This window comes from Papio anubis, chromosome 4 (genome assembly GCF_008728515.1).
Source record: "Papio anubis isolate 15944 chromosome 4, Panubis1.0, whole genome shotgun sequence".
Lineage (NCBI taxonomy): Eukaryota > Metazoa > Chordata > Mammalia > Primates > Cercopithecidae > Papio > Papio anubis.
This window is the reverse complement of record NC_044979.1, coordinates 100353675-100373213: the sequence shown is the minus strand read 5'-3', so window position 1 is coordinate 100373213 and position 19539 is coordinate 100353675. Positions and strand designations below refer to the sequence as shown.

The 19539-nt window shown below is 34.4% G+C and overlaps 1 protein-coding gene across 1 annotated transcript in view; it reads right to left on the bottom strand.

The window, feature by feature from the left end:
* The window catches only part of ZNRF2 (zinc and ring finger 2), an 89367-nt gene that overhangs the window by 3705 nt on the left and 66123 nt on the right, over positions 1–19539 (bottom strand). The window contains exons 3-4 of the mRNA XM_003896148.4: positions 9201–9306; positions 2953–3032 (exon numbers count right to left, since the gene is read on the bottom strand). Coding sequence (XP_003896197.1) covers positions 2975–3032; positions 9201–9306 — 164 coding nt within the window. The 3' untranslated portion in view covers positions 2953–2974. The remainder of the gene's footprint in view (positions 1–2952; positions 3033–9200; positions 9307–19539) is intronic.

Below are 19539 nucleotides of genomic sequence, written 5' to 3'. Positions count from 1 at the left end.
AGGTTCTATATATGAAAACAAACAAATAAGCAAATATAACACTCATATGTAACATAAGAAAATGGAAATGTTGTTGAAGACCAACAGACATATGCATTTCAGCTATGAGATGAGATGTATGCTCCACATATCCCATAAGCTCACTGTGACACTAAAGGAAAAATTCAGCCGATGAAAGAAAAAAATTGTATACGACATAATTCCACCTCACAAAAAACAGCTTATCAGCTCTATGGTCTAAATATTTGTGTACTCCCAAAATTCCTATGTTGACACCTAATCTGCAGTGCTATAGTATTAAGAGGTGGGACCTTTGGGACATGATTAGGTGATGAGGGCTCTGACCACATGAATGCAGTCAGTATCATTACAGAAGCTTGAGGGAGTCTGTTGTCCCACCACATGAGGACACACAGAAGGTGCCATAAATGAGGCATGAGCCCTCATCAGACACCAAATCTACTGGCTGGAACCTTGATCTTAGACTTTCCAGCTTCCAGAACTGTAAGCACTATATTTCTATCATGTATAAATTACTCAACTAAGGTATTTTGTTACAGCAGCCCAAAATGCACTAAGAAAGAATAAAAAGACAAATTTTACCTATAGATGAAGGATTTAGATGTATTACTTTGACATGTAAAATACTAAGACAAAAATTTCATTTTGTTAGCAACAGTTTTCAGTACTTCCCTTACAATGCTTCTATAATTTTAGCCACAGTTTCATTTTGTCTCAAATGTAAGGTAACAATGAAGGCATTCCAAACCTTTTCTATGGTGAAATAAAAACATATGTGCACATATATTCAAAATACCACTCCACCACTATACTTCTCTTACCCAGTATTCTTACTTCCATTCACATTTTATTTATTTATCTATTTAGACAGGGACCTGCTCGGTCACCCAGGCAGGAGTGCACTGGTGTGTTCATAGCTCACTGCAGCTTCAAACTCCTTATCTGAAGCAATCCTCTGGCCTCAGCCGCCCAAACCTGGGATTACACTGTGAGCCACAGTGCTCAGCCTCAATTCATATTTTAAATGTGTCAAGGCATATTCTGAGTAAGTTCACAGGAAAGGTTAAAATCTGACCGTCTTTTAGTACTCTACAGTTTACCAAGGCTTTCACATTTCACATGCACATGCATAGTCTTATGAGACTCAACTGCAGTTCTCATTTCAGGTGCTATTGCTGCTATTATCCCAAATCTTCTCTGTCAATATTCTAATCTGCTACTCTTAAATCATCTTCCACCAATACAGCAACAGAATTCCTTGACTGTGTTTATTACCTCAACACTTTTATTCTCAAATTTAAGAGGTTATTGAAATAAAAGGAAATGGGGGGACCAGCACAGGACTAGACCTCAGGATGTCATCTGGTCTAGTTCCTTGCCATCAAGTCTCAGCCTCCCAGAAAAGTCCGCTGTTACTGTCTTGAGTCCCTGAACAAAGAGACTCTAACTCATGAAATTTAGCTAATTCTAGGATTAGCCAAAATGCTCTGCCTTGGTATAACAATCCAATGCTTTATATCATCTCTGCAAGTCTTTTCATAAAAGCTTTTCATATATTTGAAGATAGCAATTAACCTTTATTTTTTCAAAGCTAAATGATGTCAATTTGATGTACTTATGAAATGTGAAAAAAAAGGCCTATGAAAATACCCAATTGAGGTCAGCATTCAATTCACGAAACATTTTCAGATAATGCAGAACCACGAAAAACTTAAATCAATAGAACAAAACTAGTTTTTTTTTTTTTTCGGTTGTAAAATGCAACTTTATTTTTTGCCTACTATATAGACAGGCACTTTATTACATGCTAAAAATATAAAAGTGAATGATTAAATTGAATGAATAAATTTATGATGCGACTTTTGGAAGAAAATGTTCCTACCTAAAAAGAGTGAAATTGCTAAGAGCAGTCTTTGGAACCAGAATGCCTGGGTTCAAATTTCATCCCCATCAACAAACTAGTTATCTGACCTTGAAAAGTCAAGTTTCTTAACCTCTCTATACTTAACTTCTTCATCTGTGTAATAGGAATAGTAATGGTACTGAGCTCAAAAGGGTTATTGTAACAATTAGATGAGTTACTAACAAATGTAAAATGCTTACAACAACATCTGGCACATAATAATACTAAATGATTAGAACTATTATTTTTTGGTTTGGTTGTTTTTGAGAGAGTCTCGCTCTGTCGCTCAGGTTGAAGTACAGTGGCATGATCTCGGCTCACTGCAACCTCCACTTCCTGGGTTCAAGTGACTTTTTTTTTTTTTTCTGAGACAGTCTCGCTCTGTCGCCCAGGCTAGCGTGCAGTGGCGCAATCTCGGCTCACTGCCAGCTCCACCTCCCAGGTTCACGCCATTCTCCTGCCTCAGTCTCCTGAGCAGCTGGGATTACAGGCGCCTGCCACCAGGATCGGCTAATTTTTTTTGTATTTTTAGTAGAGATGGGGTTTCACTGTGTTAGCCAGGATGGTCTCGATCTCCTGACCTCATGATCCGCCAACCTCGGCCTCCCGAAGTGTTGGGATTACAGGGGTAAGCCACCACGCCCGGCCTCAAGTGATTCTTGTACCTCAGCCTCCCGAGTAGCTCGGATTACAGGTGTGCACCACCATGCCTGGCTAATTTTTGTATTTTTAGTAGAGACGGAGTTTCACCACACTGGCCAGGCTCATCTTGAACTTTTGGCCTCAAGTGATCCACCTGCCTGAGTCCTCCCAAAGTGCTGGGATTACAGGCATGAGCCAGCATACCCAGCCAACAATTAGAATTATGTAATATTTTTAATGTAAGTTTTCTATGCAGTAGCCTAAGTGTCTGAAACATACACACACACACACTCATGCACCTCAATGAGTAAATGAATAAATTAAAATTATAGTTTAGAATGTATAATTTGGGCTAATGCTTCAAAAAGTAATTACAAAAAAATTACCTATAAAACAGGAAGCTGATGCTTAATCTGAAGGGTGCTCAGGGCAAGATCTATTTACTTCAAACCATTCATCTATGCAGCTAGAAAGGAACAAAACCAGAAAAATTGAGATACTTATACTAATTATGTATATCATGACAGTCACAGTAAAAATACTTACTTCTTGACTTTAATATATTTTTTGCAGAAAAAAATCAGCATTTTAAATTATATTTGGCATACATAAGTAACAGATAAGAATGTTTATTATATTTTGATTCTAAGCAATTAAGAAAAAAAACTTTGCAAAACTATGCTATAAAGTCCTTTAAAGTTCAAATGGAACTACTTCCAAAAGATAATCTGAAGAACTAGCACTTTACTAATATTCAAAACTGAATGACAAATTCGGATAGTTTCTCTTTTCAAAACAGTTATTCATTTATGCACATTATCAAGCTGTTCATGTCACCTATAAATGTAATAAAAAACAGCTTTTAAATTTTAATCCTTGCCAATATTTCATCATTTTTAAAGCTATATTTATACGCGATTATTGAATATTTAAATTCTAGCTCACCATGTAATACATATACACACAAATAAATATACCACAAACCATTTGCATTTATGAAGTATTTCATGATCTTATTTTATTAGAAGCTAAATATTAGGGTGCATATGATCATCGTCATTGTAGATCTGCACTGTCCAACAGAGTAGACAAGAGCCACATACTGGTAATTTAAGATTTATTTAAATAAAATTTAAAAATCCAGTTCCTTAGTCACACTAGCCACATTTCAAGCGCTCAACAGCAACATGGCTCATGACTACTCTAGGGGACAGCATAGATATAGAACATTTCCATTATGGTAGAAAGTTCTATTTCACAGTACCATGACAGATGACAAAATCAAAGTCTAGTAACTAGCTATTACTTTCCTAACAGCTAGCAAGTTATCCAAGCAAGATTCAACCTGTTCAACATTTTCACTGGTGACATACTTCAAATCTGGATATGCCGCAAAGCAACAAGGCTTGGTTAATATACTGAAGGGCAAAATTAACATTTATCATCCTCATGTCCAGAGAGGTTGGTTTGGTAGGAAAAGTGATAGATGAAATTAAAAAGAAAAAAGGTAGAGTACCACATCAACAGGTTCTTTCAAATATCTGAATTTCAGTTGCCATTAAAACTTTTGTTCTCTAAATATATACCAGTTTGGCTTAAGACGTTGTTTTCAGCCTGCTCTCTACCACTTGGCCCTGGAAGTTCCATTGTGTCTACCAGAAAATCTCTTAAAACAAAATTCTGAGAATCAAACAAAATACTCCAGATGTGTTAATTCATAATATATCTGAATATTATCTATTTGCAATCTAACATGAGTACTCCTTATTTTACAACCAGGTAATTCTGGCTCATCATGAGAAAGTAATCATTTAAAACTCCAGGTCCTCTTCACATGAATGTCTATCAATCTACTTATGTTCCATTCTAAGCTATATTTATTTGTTATTTACATGATTATATTACCTTCTCTCAGACCCAGCAGGAAAGCACTATCCTCAATTTGGTACTTTTCATTCCTAGGCATCTTATTACTCTATATAACTATATATGCGTATATTCTAAAACAACATATAGTACTGTTTCCATGTTTAAAACAGTTTGAGATTTGCAATTGTTAGTAAGTCTCTTGTTTTCACATTTTCACTTTTTGTTTTTTGAGACAATCTTGCTCTGTCGCCCAGGCTGGAGTGCAGTGGCAACATCTCAGATCACTGCAAACTCCGCCTCCCGGGTTCAAGCAATTCTCCTGCCTCAGCCTCCCTAATAGCTGGGATTACAGGCACCACCTGACACACACCCAGCTAATTTTTTTTTTTTTTTCCAGTAGAGACAAGGGTTCACCATGTTGGTCAGGCTAGCCTTGAACTCCTGACCTCAGGTGATCCACCAACCTCAGCCTCCCAAAGTATTGGGATTATAGGCATGAGCCACCGCACATGGCCTGTTTTTACATTTTCATTGTGCACAGCATTCCATTATATAAATATACACAATTTACATATACATTCTTTTACTGATGGATATTTTCAATGATGCTATGAATATTCTTTGAGATAAGGAGTTTGTGCCCAAATACAAGTTAATTTCCTCATTAAGCACACTGTTTCAAATCACTTAAAAAAATCACAGCAAAGCTTTCTCAATGAAAGAAGCATAGTGTTGACTTAACTGGCAGAAACTCCTTATTGCCTTCTGGACTTGCACTTTGAATAGTAGCACTGTCTTACAGCAAAAGATCAAGAGTTTCTCTAGGGCATACATGCAGAGGTGGAATTACTGAGTTGTAGAATATGTACTCCACACAGCTATTACAGAGTTATCTACAAAATATGCCCATTTATATTATTTATTGGCCAATTGAGGGTCCTTTTTTCTGAACTGACTGATAGTTTTCTAGGAAACTATTATCCAGGTATTTCAGTTATAATATACAGGTTTTTGACAAACACTGCTTTCCACAAAACTGTAAGCTAAAAGTAACCGGGCTTGGGGGCAAAGTCAGGTTTAAGGCAGACTACTCAAATAACACAATTTTATCACCAGAACAAAGACATGCTCATTCCCAATAAATAGAACACTACTGTAAATATGTTTTTTTTTTTAAATGGTGAAGTTAGCTTTACAGAAAGAGGATTAAGGTAGGATTGAGACTGCTGAGTTACAAAGAAAAAAGCTAACGCACAAATTGTGAGAACTGTGAAATAAGGACTCCACAACAAAGCCCATGGTCTAACTAAACTAAGAGTAAGAACACAGGGAGATGAGTATACTGTAGCTGTTATCTGATGAAGCAGAACATTAATGTGCTGGAAAATCTTAGTTGGAACTAGTAAGATCCTGATTATATTGTCTTCACTCTCTCATTTACCAATTGCAATGAGTTCAGTGCATTACAGAAAGTCATAGAGGGAGAATATTGTTTCCAATACCAAACCTCTTTTATTATGTGTGTTGAAAAACAATCCTAGTATAAAGTCTAGTTTTTCACTTTTTTGCTGTGTCATGATACAAATAAGTTTTAAATTTTAATAGAGCCAAATTTATTAATCTTGAAATTATTTCTTGGGGAGAAGTGTATCCCAGACAAAAAAATAATTCCCTACCAAGAGGTCAAAAACATTTCCACTATTTTCTTTCCTCACCACTTTAGATTTTGGTTCTCAGAGGCAGGTGTTTAATCAACCTAGAATCGACTTTTAGTTCAAATGCAAGATAAGGACTCAACTGTTTTTCCATATCAATAACCAATTGATCTCAGCACCATTTATTGAATAGTTCATTCTTTCTCTCCTATACTGTAATTCCATCTCTGGCAAATCAATTTTTTTCATTTATTCAACATTTATATAGCATCTATTATGTATGTGTCAGCACTCGTTTATACCCTTACAGTCTATGAAGTTGTTTCTACTGTCCTCATCTTATGAATTGAGAGAGAAAAAAACTAACTTGACCAAAATCACACAGAGAATTAGTGGAGGAGCTGGGATTCAAATATTGAATGTCCTGACTTCAAAGTCCATGCTCTTAACTCCCATGCTATGCTTTCTCTCCAGATAGGCACAAGTGTTTATGGACTCCATTCCGTTCCACTGGCTCACCTGTGCCATTTCCATACTGTCTTAATCAATATGGTCTTATAATAAATCTGTACAGGACAAGTTCCACCAACATGGTGTTCTTCTTCATGAGTGTCTTAACTGTTCTTGGCCCTTCACTCGTTGGTCCCCATGTAGTTTTGGCAGCAACTTGTCAAATTACATGAACTAACCAGTTGAGATTTGACTTAGGTAGTATTAACTATATAGATCAATCTGAGGTAAAATGACATCATTACGACACTGAGTCTTCCTATCTACATATCTACAGTATGGTATATGTCCAGATTTATTTCAGATTGCCTATATCTTTCAATAAAGTTTTCAAATGTTATCTAAAGTCTTACATATCTTTTATAAAATTTAATCCTAATATGCCTTATAGTCCTTTTAGTCTCTGTTGACATTAATGTTATAGTTTAAGATATATTTCCTTTTTTCTTGTTGCAATATGAATGCAACTTATTTCCATAGGTTGATCTCTTATCTGGCAACCCTGTTGAACTCTCATGAATTTTAATAATTTATCCAGTATTTATTGTTAGCTTTTATTTTTAAATCATTAATATGCAAGGATAGAATTTTACTGAAAGCTTTCTCACATTTATTAAGTTAATGTTTCTTTAATTTGTTAATGTAGTAAATTACATCTACACATTTTCTATCTTACAGTATCTTTGCATTCCTAGCATAAATGCAACTTGGTCATGAGGCATTATTTTAGATATATATTGTTAGATAGTTATTGTTGAGTTGGGTTTGTTGATATGTTTTTGGACTTTTATATATATGTTCATAAATGAGAGTGCTTCCTAATTTTCTTTCCTGTACTGTCACCTGAGTTTGGTATCAAGTTTATACTTTTCTCATAAAATAAATGGGAGAACCATCTTTTTCTACTTTTTTGAAGAATCTAAGGTTGTTAGCATGGTGTTCTCTGGATATCTGGTAGAATTCATTGTTGCATTGTCTCTACAGGCCTGTTTTGTCTCATTATTTTTAATTTGTACTGCGTCTGAATTCACATTCCTCATTTTTTCCCTCTAGAGGCAATCCTGTTCTGAACCAACTGGTGGTTTGTGGGTCTCTAGTATGTCATTTTAAAATTTATTTTCTTCTCTGATCTTCATTATATTCTTCTATTTTCTTTGTGTTTATTCTGCTGTTACTTTTCTAATTTCTTAAGTAAGAAACTTGGCTTATTGGATTTTCAGCCTTTCTTTCTACTGTAACATGAACCTTCTGAGGATCACTCTAGGTACTTGTCAAAAATATCACTGTAATTCAGTTCTGAGTATTACCTGCATTCCATGATGATTTTTTCTTTGATCCACAAGTTACTCAAAAGTATTTATGAGGATTATTTACCTTTTTATTAGTGACATCTAATAGTAGTCAGTGTACAGCATCCTATATGGCACCAATTCTTTGTACTTTGCTGCAATTTACTTTATGGTCTAGGACATGATCAATGTCTATAATACTTCATGTGTGGTTGAAAAATATGTATTCTCTAATTAATTGATGGGCACAGATACAAATATGTACACACATCAATTAGATCAAACTTGTTAACTGCATTGCTCTATTTTTCTAGGTCTTGATTCATTTTTTGTGTATGTGGCTTGACTCAATGAAAGGTATATTGAAATGTCCCATTCTGATGATAAATTTGTCGGTTTTGTCTGAGGGTTTTATAAATATTTTGAGTTATTAGATACATAAAAATAGAATGTCATATACTTTTTGTCATTCTATAGGAATTCTACCCCTAATAATGCTTTTTGCTGTAAAGTTTGCTTTGTCTAATACTACTAGTTTAGCTTTGCAGATTTTCTTTTAGTTAATATTTGCCTGGATATAGTTGTCTATCCTTTTACTTTCAAATGTTATGTATCCTTATGTTTAAATGTGTTATCAACTACCTATCCCAACCTTTCAATCTGTTTTTCAGCTAGTGGGTTTGTTCTATGTATATTTATTATAACTGATATCTTTGGATATATTTTTGTCTCCATATTTTGTTTTATTTACTCTGTTTTCTCTAAGTTTTCCCCCACCCTATCTTTAAGTATTAAGTACCGTATTTTCATCAGGTTGAAAGTTATAGTTTTCTTTTTGTGGTTACCTTAAACTTTTTTTTAACCCCCAATTTTTTCTGTATCACTCTAAAAGCAAGAAGACCATATGAGAAAGCAGACAGGTTTTGGAGTCAAGCAGATTCCAAATCTACTGGAATCTCAGCTCTGCCATTTACTAGCCTTGTAACCTTGAGGAAATTCCATACTGCCCCTTAGCTTATTTCCTCAATTGTAAAATGCAATGGTTACAAGGCTTACATGAGATAATCTATTTAAGAAGCTATGGACAACAGCTGGATCATAGCACATGCTTTAAAAATAGTAGCCTTTTGGATACAAACAGATGTGGGCTCAAGTCTTAGTTCAAGTAGAGAAAAAAGATCATTAAGTTTTAAGAAGTGTGTGTGAGACAGGGAGGGGGTGGTTTCAATGAAGATTCCTTTTCAGCCCTAATTACAATGTTAGAAACTGTGAGAATAATCCTTTACTCTAATACCAACTTGGTGAACTTACCCTTTATGATATATGCATAGACAAGGCAGTCGTGCTATAGTATCTCCCTGCTGCAATTCTTCAAGGCATATTGCACATTCCCCAGCATCTTTACTCAGTACATCCTCTGAAGAAAGATAAAATGAATTCAGGGCAATAAAATTATCCATCAAATTGAAAAAAGAATTATGTGAATGCTAATAAATAAAAAGTTGTGATTCTACCTTACTTGGCATACCTTTTCATCAGAAATACATAAAACTCAGCACGTGTATCTGAAATACTATTCATAAATGACTGAATAATGTTCACCTTTACTCCCAGAGTCTCGCGTTTTCATTTCTATTTTACTGAAGCATTTCAGTAAGTAAAAACAGTACAGAATCACCCAAGTTGTACAGATTTTGCTCTATAAGTTTATCAATAAGCTAGTTATTTGTACCATGAATTTCTTTTCCTTTAATGTGATCAAGATAGTTCAAAGAATTTTACAGTGTAATGTGGCAAAAAAGACATGAAAACAAAATACTATAATTTTAAAAATTACAAAATAATAAAATTGGGTAAGTACAAGAAATCACCGCGAATGTGGGACTTTTAAAAAGTTGCTTAACTCAAGAAAATGCAAAGGAATATCAAAAGTTTTGTGTAGATTCTGAAAGAGACTTTTGGAAATTTGATGACTTTAGAATTGGATGCAGCAATTCTTCATAATCTTTTTCCATGACAATGCCAAGCCTACTCCAGGCATTAATTAGAGTGGCTTCCAAAAGATCTGCAGGGTATTTAAAAACGAACAAACAAACAGACGAACAAACAAAAAACTCTATGGTATGCTTAAAATCTCCAAGGGTAAATCTCTTCATAATACAAATTTTTCTTTTAAAAATTATATTCTAATGCTAAATTTTAATTTTTAAAAGCAGTTTGCTTAAAACAGAGTATGTAAGCCAGATTTGCTTTGTTACTCTTTTTTAAACGCAGAACAAAACATGCCATTACTGAAGAACATGGATAAACTGCTCCAGAGTATATGTTCTTCGTTTAGAGAATGGAAAGCTAAAGCAGGAACATGCAATATGAATTTATACTATAATTAACAAATTACTGCTTTTCAAAATAAAAAATCAAATATGCTAAACGGGAAAGACTGCATCAATCTTTACCTAAATTCTGAAAGAAACAGAAAGGCAGGGAAGTTTTCTAAAGTTATATATTTGTTTGATATGCCCATTCTTCCTATAAAAACCAATCAACAAATTCGATTGTGTACATTATCTGTAATAGTACCTTGCAGAAAAATTCATTCTGTAAGAAGTGGTTCTTCCCTTTAATTATTCATTTGAGACTGCACATTAAGAGGGAACACAGACTCTATTTGGTCTACATAAGAGAAGTTACCAGGAGATGATTTACTCAGAAGGCTGGAGGAGATAACAGGGCACCTTCTGCAGAATAAGCAAAGGCCTCAGCAAGAAGGGTTTATATCAGCTGAACGGACTGAATACCTTAGGAGTGATGTCAGCTAACTACTGGGCAGCTCACAGGCTAATGTATTACAATCAGAAACTTAAGCAGGTAAAGATTTCTGGACAAGCAAAGCTGGATAAATGGAAAATGTTATTACCACTTCCCTGAAGTGCCCTCCCTTTCCCCAGTTTTTTTTTCTCTTGGCCCTAGAGATCCTACCCACTACTCCCACTCCATCCTGCACCCCATGCCTTTTCTCATCCTCTTGATCTCCATTTTTCTCTTATTGTTCTGGTATCTTTCAATAGGAGATTCAGATAGGGAACAAGTTTAATGTAACGCATCTTAGTGATAGCAGTGAGAACAAAAAGAAAAAGGATCTAAAGGAAACACTAAAAAAACTTGGTAAAGGTCTATAATTCCAAGTAATATGGTATATTCTCACCACTTACATATTTTTTCATCACAAAGATATACCATTCTTATAAAAGAATTATGTGAGAATAAGTTTCACAACCAATTTTAAAAAGTGAACCACCACTTTTTATCAAACCTAAAACATTAATGGTCATAATATGCACCATTAGCTTTATATACCACCAAAAAAAAAAAAAAAAAAAAAAAGCTTCCATTAAACTATGATGCAACATCGATTTTAGACGTATCTCATTTTCAGAGCTCTTCAAAGTCTGAGATGAGAATATTTTAAAAGGTCTAAATTTTATCCTATTTATAAGAAAATTTATAGTACAACAAAGACAAATCCAGCCTACCTATAACTAACAGAATGATACATATTTTAAGAACACAATGCTTAAAATTGACAGGGACGAGACTTATCCCTCAGATGCTTTGCAGGTACTAATTTTAAACAATCTTTTTAGTGTAATTCAGAATGCTGGGTTAAAGTCATTTAAAAGATAAACTCCCTTAAACCCTAGCAATAAAAAATAATCAGAACTGTACTTCAGAATTGTATTTTCTGTTCAAGAAAAGTATACCTGTACACAAAAACATCCCGAACACACTGATTTCAGTGTAGAAACAGCCTAGTGTCTACTAAAAATAGCTTCTAGTGAAATAATCTCTGCTCAGAAAATTAAATGCTAATGTTAACATATTGTAGCCACTGATCAGCTGCGTTTTGATGAGCAACTCTGAGTTAGAAGATAGTTCACTCTGACTTCAAAACCTCATGATTACAGCTTCAAATAGCAAATGCTTAATTTTCACATTTTAAAGTCTTGTTTCCACTAGAATGTGTCTTTGTAGGTTTAAAAACACTTTCAGTTTTGAAAATTCACTGTGGAATGTGATTAATTTTTGCCTACCTGAGGGTTTGCTAGAGTAGTCCCCTCTCTCACCCCTATAATGACACTTTCATTCAAAGGAAAGTTTTGAGCTTTTGCCTTCCCATAGGTAACTAGGTTTCACAATTTTGAAAGACTTGTTAGTAATGTAATACATTCATACTTAAAAATAGGACCTGGAAATACCACTAAACCCAGGATACTAAAGCATCTTCAAGACAGTTGGGAAAAGATAAAAGATCTAAAGATCAACCAGTTGAAAACATTCATGAAGATATCACCCACAGGGATTAAGAGTCACACTTCGGAACCGGAATATCTTGGGGTAGACTACTAACTAGCCAAAAGTGATATTAAAGAAGCAGAGAAGGGTACACTCACAGATTTAACTACAATAGTTGGCTAGTCTGGATTCCTCCTCCACAAGCAACGATCAATGGAGACACGCGAGATTGTAAATAGGGAACTAAACGTGTTGCTTTATAAGACATCTTAACATCTACCGTACCTCAACATCTATAGTAGTAAATGTTAAATAAGCGCATTGCTTACCAATTTAGTGCCTTGTCTTATTCATGTAATCTATGCATTAATTTAGATGTACTGATTACAGGAAAAGAAAAGTTAAAAGACTGGAAAAGAGCAATGATTTTTAACCAGAAGTGGGCACTAGAATCACTTCAATGGGTGCATTTTCAACATTTAACAAAAAATTGTATGTACCTGAGCCCCATCCCTGGAGATTCTGAAATATATGCCTGCCTCACAAATGCGATTGCTATCAAAGAATAGCTTAAGTAGAAAGAGTCTAAGATTTTAAGTTGAAAACTTAATATGAATTTCCATTCTCACGAACAAAAATGTTCATCAACCTCAAGTTTCCTTTTATTCTTCTGCTAAAGGTACTCAAAATATTAGAGATGAAATTTTAAAGAATTGTATGAAAAAAATTTTTAAGTTATAAAAAACACTAAACAAAATGTTAGTTATTACCAGATAGTACTTCATGCACCTCTCCAAAAACAAAGTCAGTCATCTTCCTATTTCTTTTGCTCTCCATCTTGGTATTCCACTTGTTTCAAAATTAAACACTGTCATCAAATAACTCCATGAAGACCACGAACTTAGGCACCTATTATAACTGCCAGGTTGGGAACAACTCCAAGCAGATGACGCTGCCTAATTAATTTATGTTTTGGCTTCATTCCATATTTTAAAAGGATTAAAAATATGCACTTAACGTGCTTTTGACATATTTAAGTCACATGTTAATCCTATGAAGTAATAACTATTGTCACCTTCATTTTACACATAAGGAAACTGAGGCTCAAAGAAGTAAAGTAACTTACCAGAAGTTACTAAACTAGTAAGTCCTGGTGTCAGGATTCAAATTTAGACTAAGTCCTTGGCATTTTTCCTACTTCATGAATTCTGCTACAAGAAACAATTTCACTTTAAAGTAACACAAATATCAAAGCAACTGGACTGTTTTAAACAACTAAGTTTTAAATAAGCTACATATTTAGAGGAAGTGCTGTCAAGACTGGTCACACGCTTTATCTTCTGGATAAAATAACTGAAATGACCTTACAATTAACTGCTTACACAATTTAAAACAGCTCTGTACAACAGAACTACGGAGGGTGATGAAAAAACATTTTTTATCTGTGCTGTCCACAATGGTAACCACTAGCCACATATGGCCTGGAAACAGCACTTGAAATGTGGCCTGTGAAACTGAGAAACTGAATTTTTAATTTAATTTTGGTAAAATATGAAACTTTAAAATATATAATGGGTAATGAATACACATTTATAAACTAGTTACAAACTTCTGTTACTTGATATTTCACTTACAGCTTCTCAAGCTCTTAAAATATGCATTGTCCAAAGAAATTACTTAAAATTCAAGCAGCCAAATATGCAAAATTAAAATACTTAGCAGGTCCAAGCACATATCCATATAGTTATTGCAGATCAAGACAACATGAAAAAAAAAGAAAGCAAACAGCCAAAATTCTTAAAAAAAAAAACAAAAAACAAAAAACCAAATCAACAAATAACACTGAATTTGTTAGGCAGCCAAGGAAACTTCATGCGAAAATTTCATAATCATCACAACTTTATTTTCAGATCAAGCATCCAAACAGGTATATGATCTTTTCAGCAAAATACAATGCCAAGCACTATTATGGATCAGGCATTTTACCTGAAGACTTATTTTTTGTTCTTGAACCCTCAATGATAGCAGTAGAAAACAAAAGCAGCTGAAATGTGAAATAATCCCTAGAAAAATCAAGAATTAAAAAAATTTACAACATTAGTAAAAAGCAATTATTCAAAGAACAAAAAGTTGGGGCTCACAAGTTTTAATAAATACTTTCATATATTAAGTTATCTCTTATAGGTATAAAAGAATGTAACAATTCTTTCAATTACAGATCCATGAGCTATTACTGTACTCAAATATAAATAGGCTTAGAAATGATATTTAACAAAGGGAAGCTGCTATTTTCACTGTAAGATAAATATATCAATAAAAATATGGGAATAACGTTTATCAATCTGGGCTTCTCTGCCTAGATGCCACCGAAAATTACTTTTTCAATGCTTCTCTAGTTTAAATGTAACTAAGAATTGATCGTTAAACATGTAGCTACCCTTCATCTGCACTGTTAGAAACTTAATGCAAAATTAAGACTAATTCTTTAGGAGGAAATAAAATTTGTTTTGATGACTTTTTTTAAAAAGTTTATACTCTTGGGGATATTCTGGAAATTGAAATTTGGTGAATTCGCCAAGAAAATGTAACTAAAATAAAATGGAACACAAATCAGAAACTCTAAAAGCTACAATATACAAAAGGAGCACTAACTCCACACTTTGACATAGCTTTCTTGGGCCTTTTTGCTCCTAACTTACCTTAAAAAGCTAACTCAGGATTAAGTATTTTATAAAGTTAAATACCTCACAAGTCACAAGTAGTCACACAAGTTGTCTAGGAAATTATTAGATTACCAAGTTATTTCCCAACCATCAAATCAAACTAAAATAATTTTCCCATGCCCTCTAATTGTCACAAATCAACAATAAAGTAAAACTTAAAAACAATTACACTGATTTGTTAAAGCCTAAACAAATATTTTCCTAAATGAGTTGTCCACATGAACAAGAAAAAAAAAAAATGGAACTGCTGAATACAAACCAAAATAGAATAAAGTATACTTTAAAGTAAAATTTCAGGTTCATTTCTCTTCAATCGCTATGGAGAGAAAAGCATCAGTCCTGAAAAAACAACAAAGCTAATATCCTTATCTGATTTTCAAGCTTATTACTGTATACTTTTAAAATTAGACAAATGTTTACATTTTAATGTATGTAGGCTCATAGTGGCAATAAGAGTCCAGCAATCTGGGTAATACGTAGCAATTTTTTAAAAAAAATTTACAGTTTAGTTTCAAACTCCAACTTGTCCAATTTATTCTGGAATATAATGGGATAATAGTACCTACCTCACAGGGCAGTGGTAGAAATAAATACCTCTCAAATGCCTAGCGAGATACCTGGAACAGAGCAGGTATGTTCTGAACACTAGGTACGTGATTATTGGCAAGAAGGGAGTCTGAGCTTGTTTTCTGCAATCTGAAATGGTAATAATGATAAAACCTGCTTGACCTGTCTCTTAGGATCCTTATGAAGATCTAAGGAGGTAATGCAAATGAAGGTAGTCTCATGGAAGAAGAACAGGCTTGAGCTTTGGACAAGTCACAAACCTCTTTGAGCCTCATTTTCATACAATAAATTGCAAGTCATAATACCTACATCTCACACGGTCTTTAATACTGATGATTAAAAAAAATCTAATGAACGTAAAAATATGTAAAAGGCACTAAATGTTAGCTGAATGTAAACAAAATTTTACTACAGCAATATTGAAATAAGCTGGAAAATGCCAATTCACACAGCTATTACAACATGCAACAATAAATATCAAATGTTACATCAGAACTATCATTAGATTTATAAATCAGGATTTGATATCATTTTGTCAGAATGAATTTAAGGAGTAGTATTACAATGTACATATCTACTACTGCTTTTGTTGAAAGTGAAGTATGTAAGTAAGGCTTTTTCTCTTCCGCTTCTTCTAGAGGATGTGAGATAATTAGCAGGCCATAATCAGTATGCACGGGTCACAAACTCAGATGCCGAAAGATGCAGCTCATCTTAACTGTTTTATAAGAAAAAAGAATAACACAATTGTAACAATAAATGCCTGTTGAATTTGGTCTTGGTTTCAGGGATTTTTAGAGAATGGAAGCAAACTGGTACATGCAGTCCTAGAAAAAAGGGGCGGCTGCTGTTAAGAGTAGAATGCCATGGGAAAATAAAGGCCCAGGATGGCCAGATGTACATTTAAAGCAGGTGGAAATGTATATTCATCTGAATACCTATATTCAGATGAATATTCTCATTTGCAAATGCTCAAAAAACATTTCTGATACTGTGTAAGCAAAATAAAACACGGTTGTGAGTCAGATGTGGCCAATTCTTTGCCACCTCTGTATTAAAGAAATAGGGTAAATTCTATGAGGGCAGGGGACCTTGTAGATTTTGCTTATCCCAGCATGCAGCATAGTGTTTTGCACATAGTAAGTGCTTAATAAATATTTTTTGAACAACTAATGAAGCAACAGATCTCAGAAGACTAAGGAAAACACCAAGCAACAAGTGAAGAGCCAATGAACAGAGAAAATGCTCCAAAGCAATGGGTTGTTGTTGCCACTGACTTGAGCACTTTGACTGCTTGTGGTTTTGGTGACTCAGCTGAAGTCAGACCTTTTTTTTTTTTTTTTTTAATTTTTAAGTGTATTAACTTCTTTACCCAGGAAGTTCGTATCAGCCACTCAAGCAAAAAGTACTGAATATATAAATATGCCAAGTTTATCAATAAATGCTTGCATGTTTATTAGTATATATGGGAGAAGTATTAAAAGTATGTATGAACCGGAAAAATATTTAAAATGTCCATTCCTGAGATATTAAGGCAAAACATAAAATTCTAACATATTTAGAAAAATCAAGTATCTAAGAATCAGCAGCTCTGGCTAAATCAGAACTTATGCAACATGAACTGAGAATTCTTTCTTGATCCCCTTTACCTTGCTCCTAAACTACTAAAATAACTGTGACTAATCGCTGGATCCTGAAGAATATAAATCTAGATTCATCTGAAACCTCAGGTAATGTAACCATGTGAAAATCAAGAAACAGTAAGTGTGATTTTTTTTGTGTGTGTGTGAGACAGTGTCTTGCTCTGTCACTTGGGCTGGAGTGCAGTGGTACCATCTCGGCTTACTGCAGCCTCTGCCTCCTGGGGTCAAGCTATCTCCTGCCTCAGCCTCCAGAGTAGCTGAGACTACAAGCATGCACTGCCACGGATTTTTTTTCTTTTCTTTTCTTTTTAATTGTTCCAAGGAAAGGGTGAAAAACACATTGATTTGGAAAAAGGTTTATTTTTTTTTCACCGGACTTGGTCAATGTCCTCTAATCCTTAAACTGCCCAAGCAGTCTGCAGTACCTGAGTGAATCTAACAGAACAGGAAGGAAGGCTGCTCTCACTGACACTGAAAGCACTGGAAAGAAGCCAGGGTTGGGCTGAAAATGAAAACTCTCCCTGCTCCAAGGAACAATTTCAAAATTCAAACAAAAAGTCTTCGTGTGACAAGCTACTGATCAACAGGCTCACAAAAGAGAAATAACTTTCATTCTATCTTTTTCTATTTGAGAAAAAAGATAACAGTATGACCGACATAGGTAATGGCAGATTCTATAACTTGTAACATTACGTAACTGAGAAAGATCATTAACCATGTAAGCATATGCAGGGATGGATGAGGGGGAATCACACCAAAAAATTTAAATAGGCACCTACTACAGGGGCAGAATAAATGAGGGAAGACAGGAAGGAAGGAGACAACAATGATGACAACTTTAGCAGTAAAAGTTCCTAGCACTAAAAAACCTGTAATTTTTCAATTTAATATTTCAGAGGCAGTGAAAAAATCACTGCAAATAATGAATTAGTGGTCTAGAATAAATATCATGTAAGTAACTCCAAAGAAACCAAAAATCATTAATAAAACCGTAAGAGGACAAATCTAGAAACTCTAAAAGTAAAATTATAGAAGTCACAGGAAGAATAAAAGGAACAAACAAAAAATAATCAAATAAATACTAGAAGTAATCCCTAGGCTGAATAAGACTTGATTTTAGACTGAAAGGGCTCATGAAGTCTCAAGCAGGATGAATTACGAGATAGGAATAGGGTGAAAAAACACTTAAATAGATGCAGGATTAATTAGAGATGGGAGTACAGTGAAAAAACGAAAAAATTCTGGCTTTCAAAAATAGAAATTATGCTGTAAGCTTCCAAATGGAAAGACCAGGTTACTAAAATTAAAAAAAAAAAAAGAGACAAAGCCAGACTTCTTATCTACAGTACTGCGAGTTAAAAAGTAGACTAACCTTGGCCAGGTGCAGTGGCTCATGCCTGTAATCCTAGCACTTTGGGAGACCGAGGCAGGCGGATCACCTGAGGAATTGCACAACAGCCTGGCCAACATGGTGAAACACCGTCTCTACTAAAAATACAAAAATTAGCCAGGCGTGGTGGCAGGCACCTGTAATCCCAGCTACTCAGGAGGCTGAGGCAGGAGAATTGCTTGAACCCAGGAGGCAGATGCTGCAGTAAGCCAAGATCGTGCCACTGCATTCCAGCCTGGGCAACAAGAGCAAAACTCCATTACACACACACACACACACACGCACGCACACACACACACTGCACACACACACACACACAGAGTTTTAGACTTAATGGAAAAAAAAAACACTGAAATTAAAAATCCTATATTCACTCAAGATAGTATTCATATATAAAGGCAAATGAAATAATATTTTGGGCACCTTTCTCCATGGAAAATTACTCATGAAAGAGTTCCTAACAAACAAAAATTGTAATAAGAATGAAGATCTCAGTAAGAGAAAAATAAAGAGTGTAAACAACAGCAGAGAGCAAGAAAACATGTATAAGCGAAATTAAATCTAAATAGATAATGCTGTATCTAGAACTGTAATGTAACTATGGGTTTTTGAAACAAAAGCAATATTCTGCAAGTAAAAACTTAAAGTCTAAATTATCTCCTAATACTAGGACTTGAAGAGAGGCAGTGGAGGGTGGGGGAAGTAAACAAGCATATCAGGGGAAGAACTCAGAGACAATCCCTCATTCTGACAGAATAAAATAACCATATGTTTAATGATACATACTAAAGTAAGGTAACCACTAAAAGAACAAAAAGGTGCATAGTAGAAGTTCTAAATTAATCTGGAGGAAAGGGAAAGCAACTTGATCTAGAAAAGGCTAAGAAGAACAAAGTAAATAATAAATAATAAAAAAATAAGAGAAGAACACCACCAAATTTACTAGTTAAAATACAATTGCGTATGTTCTGTATGGTATATCCAACCTCAATAAATCAACATATTTGCCATGAATACTAAAGAAAATAAGCAAG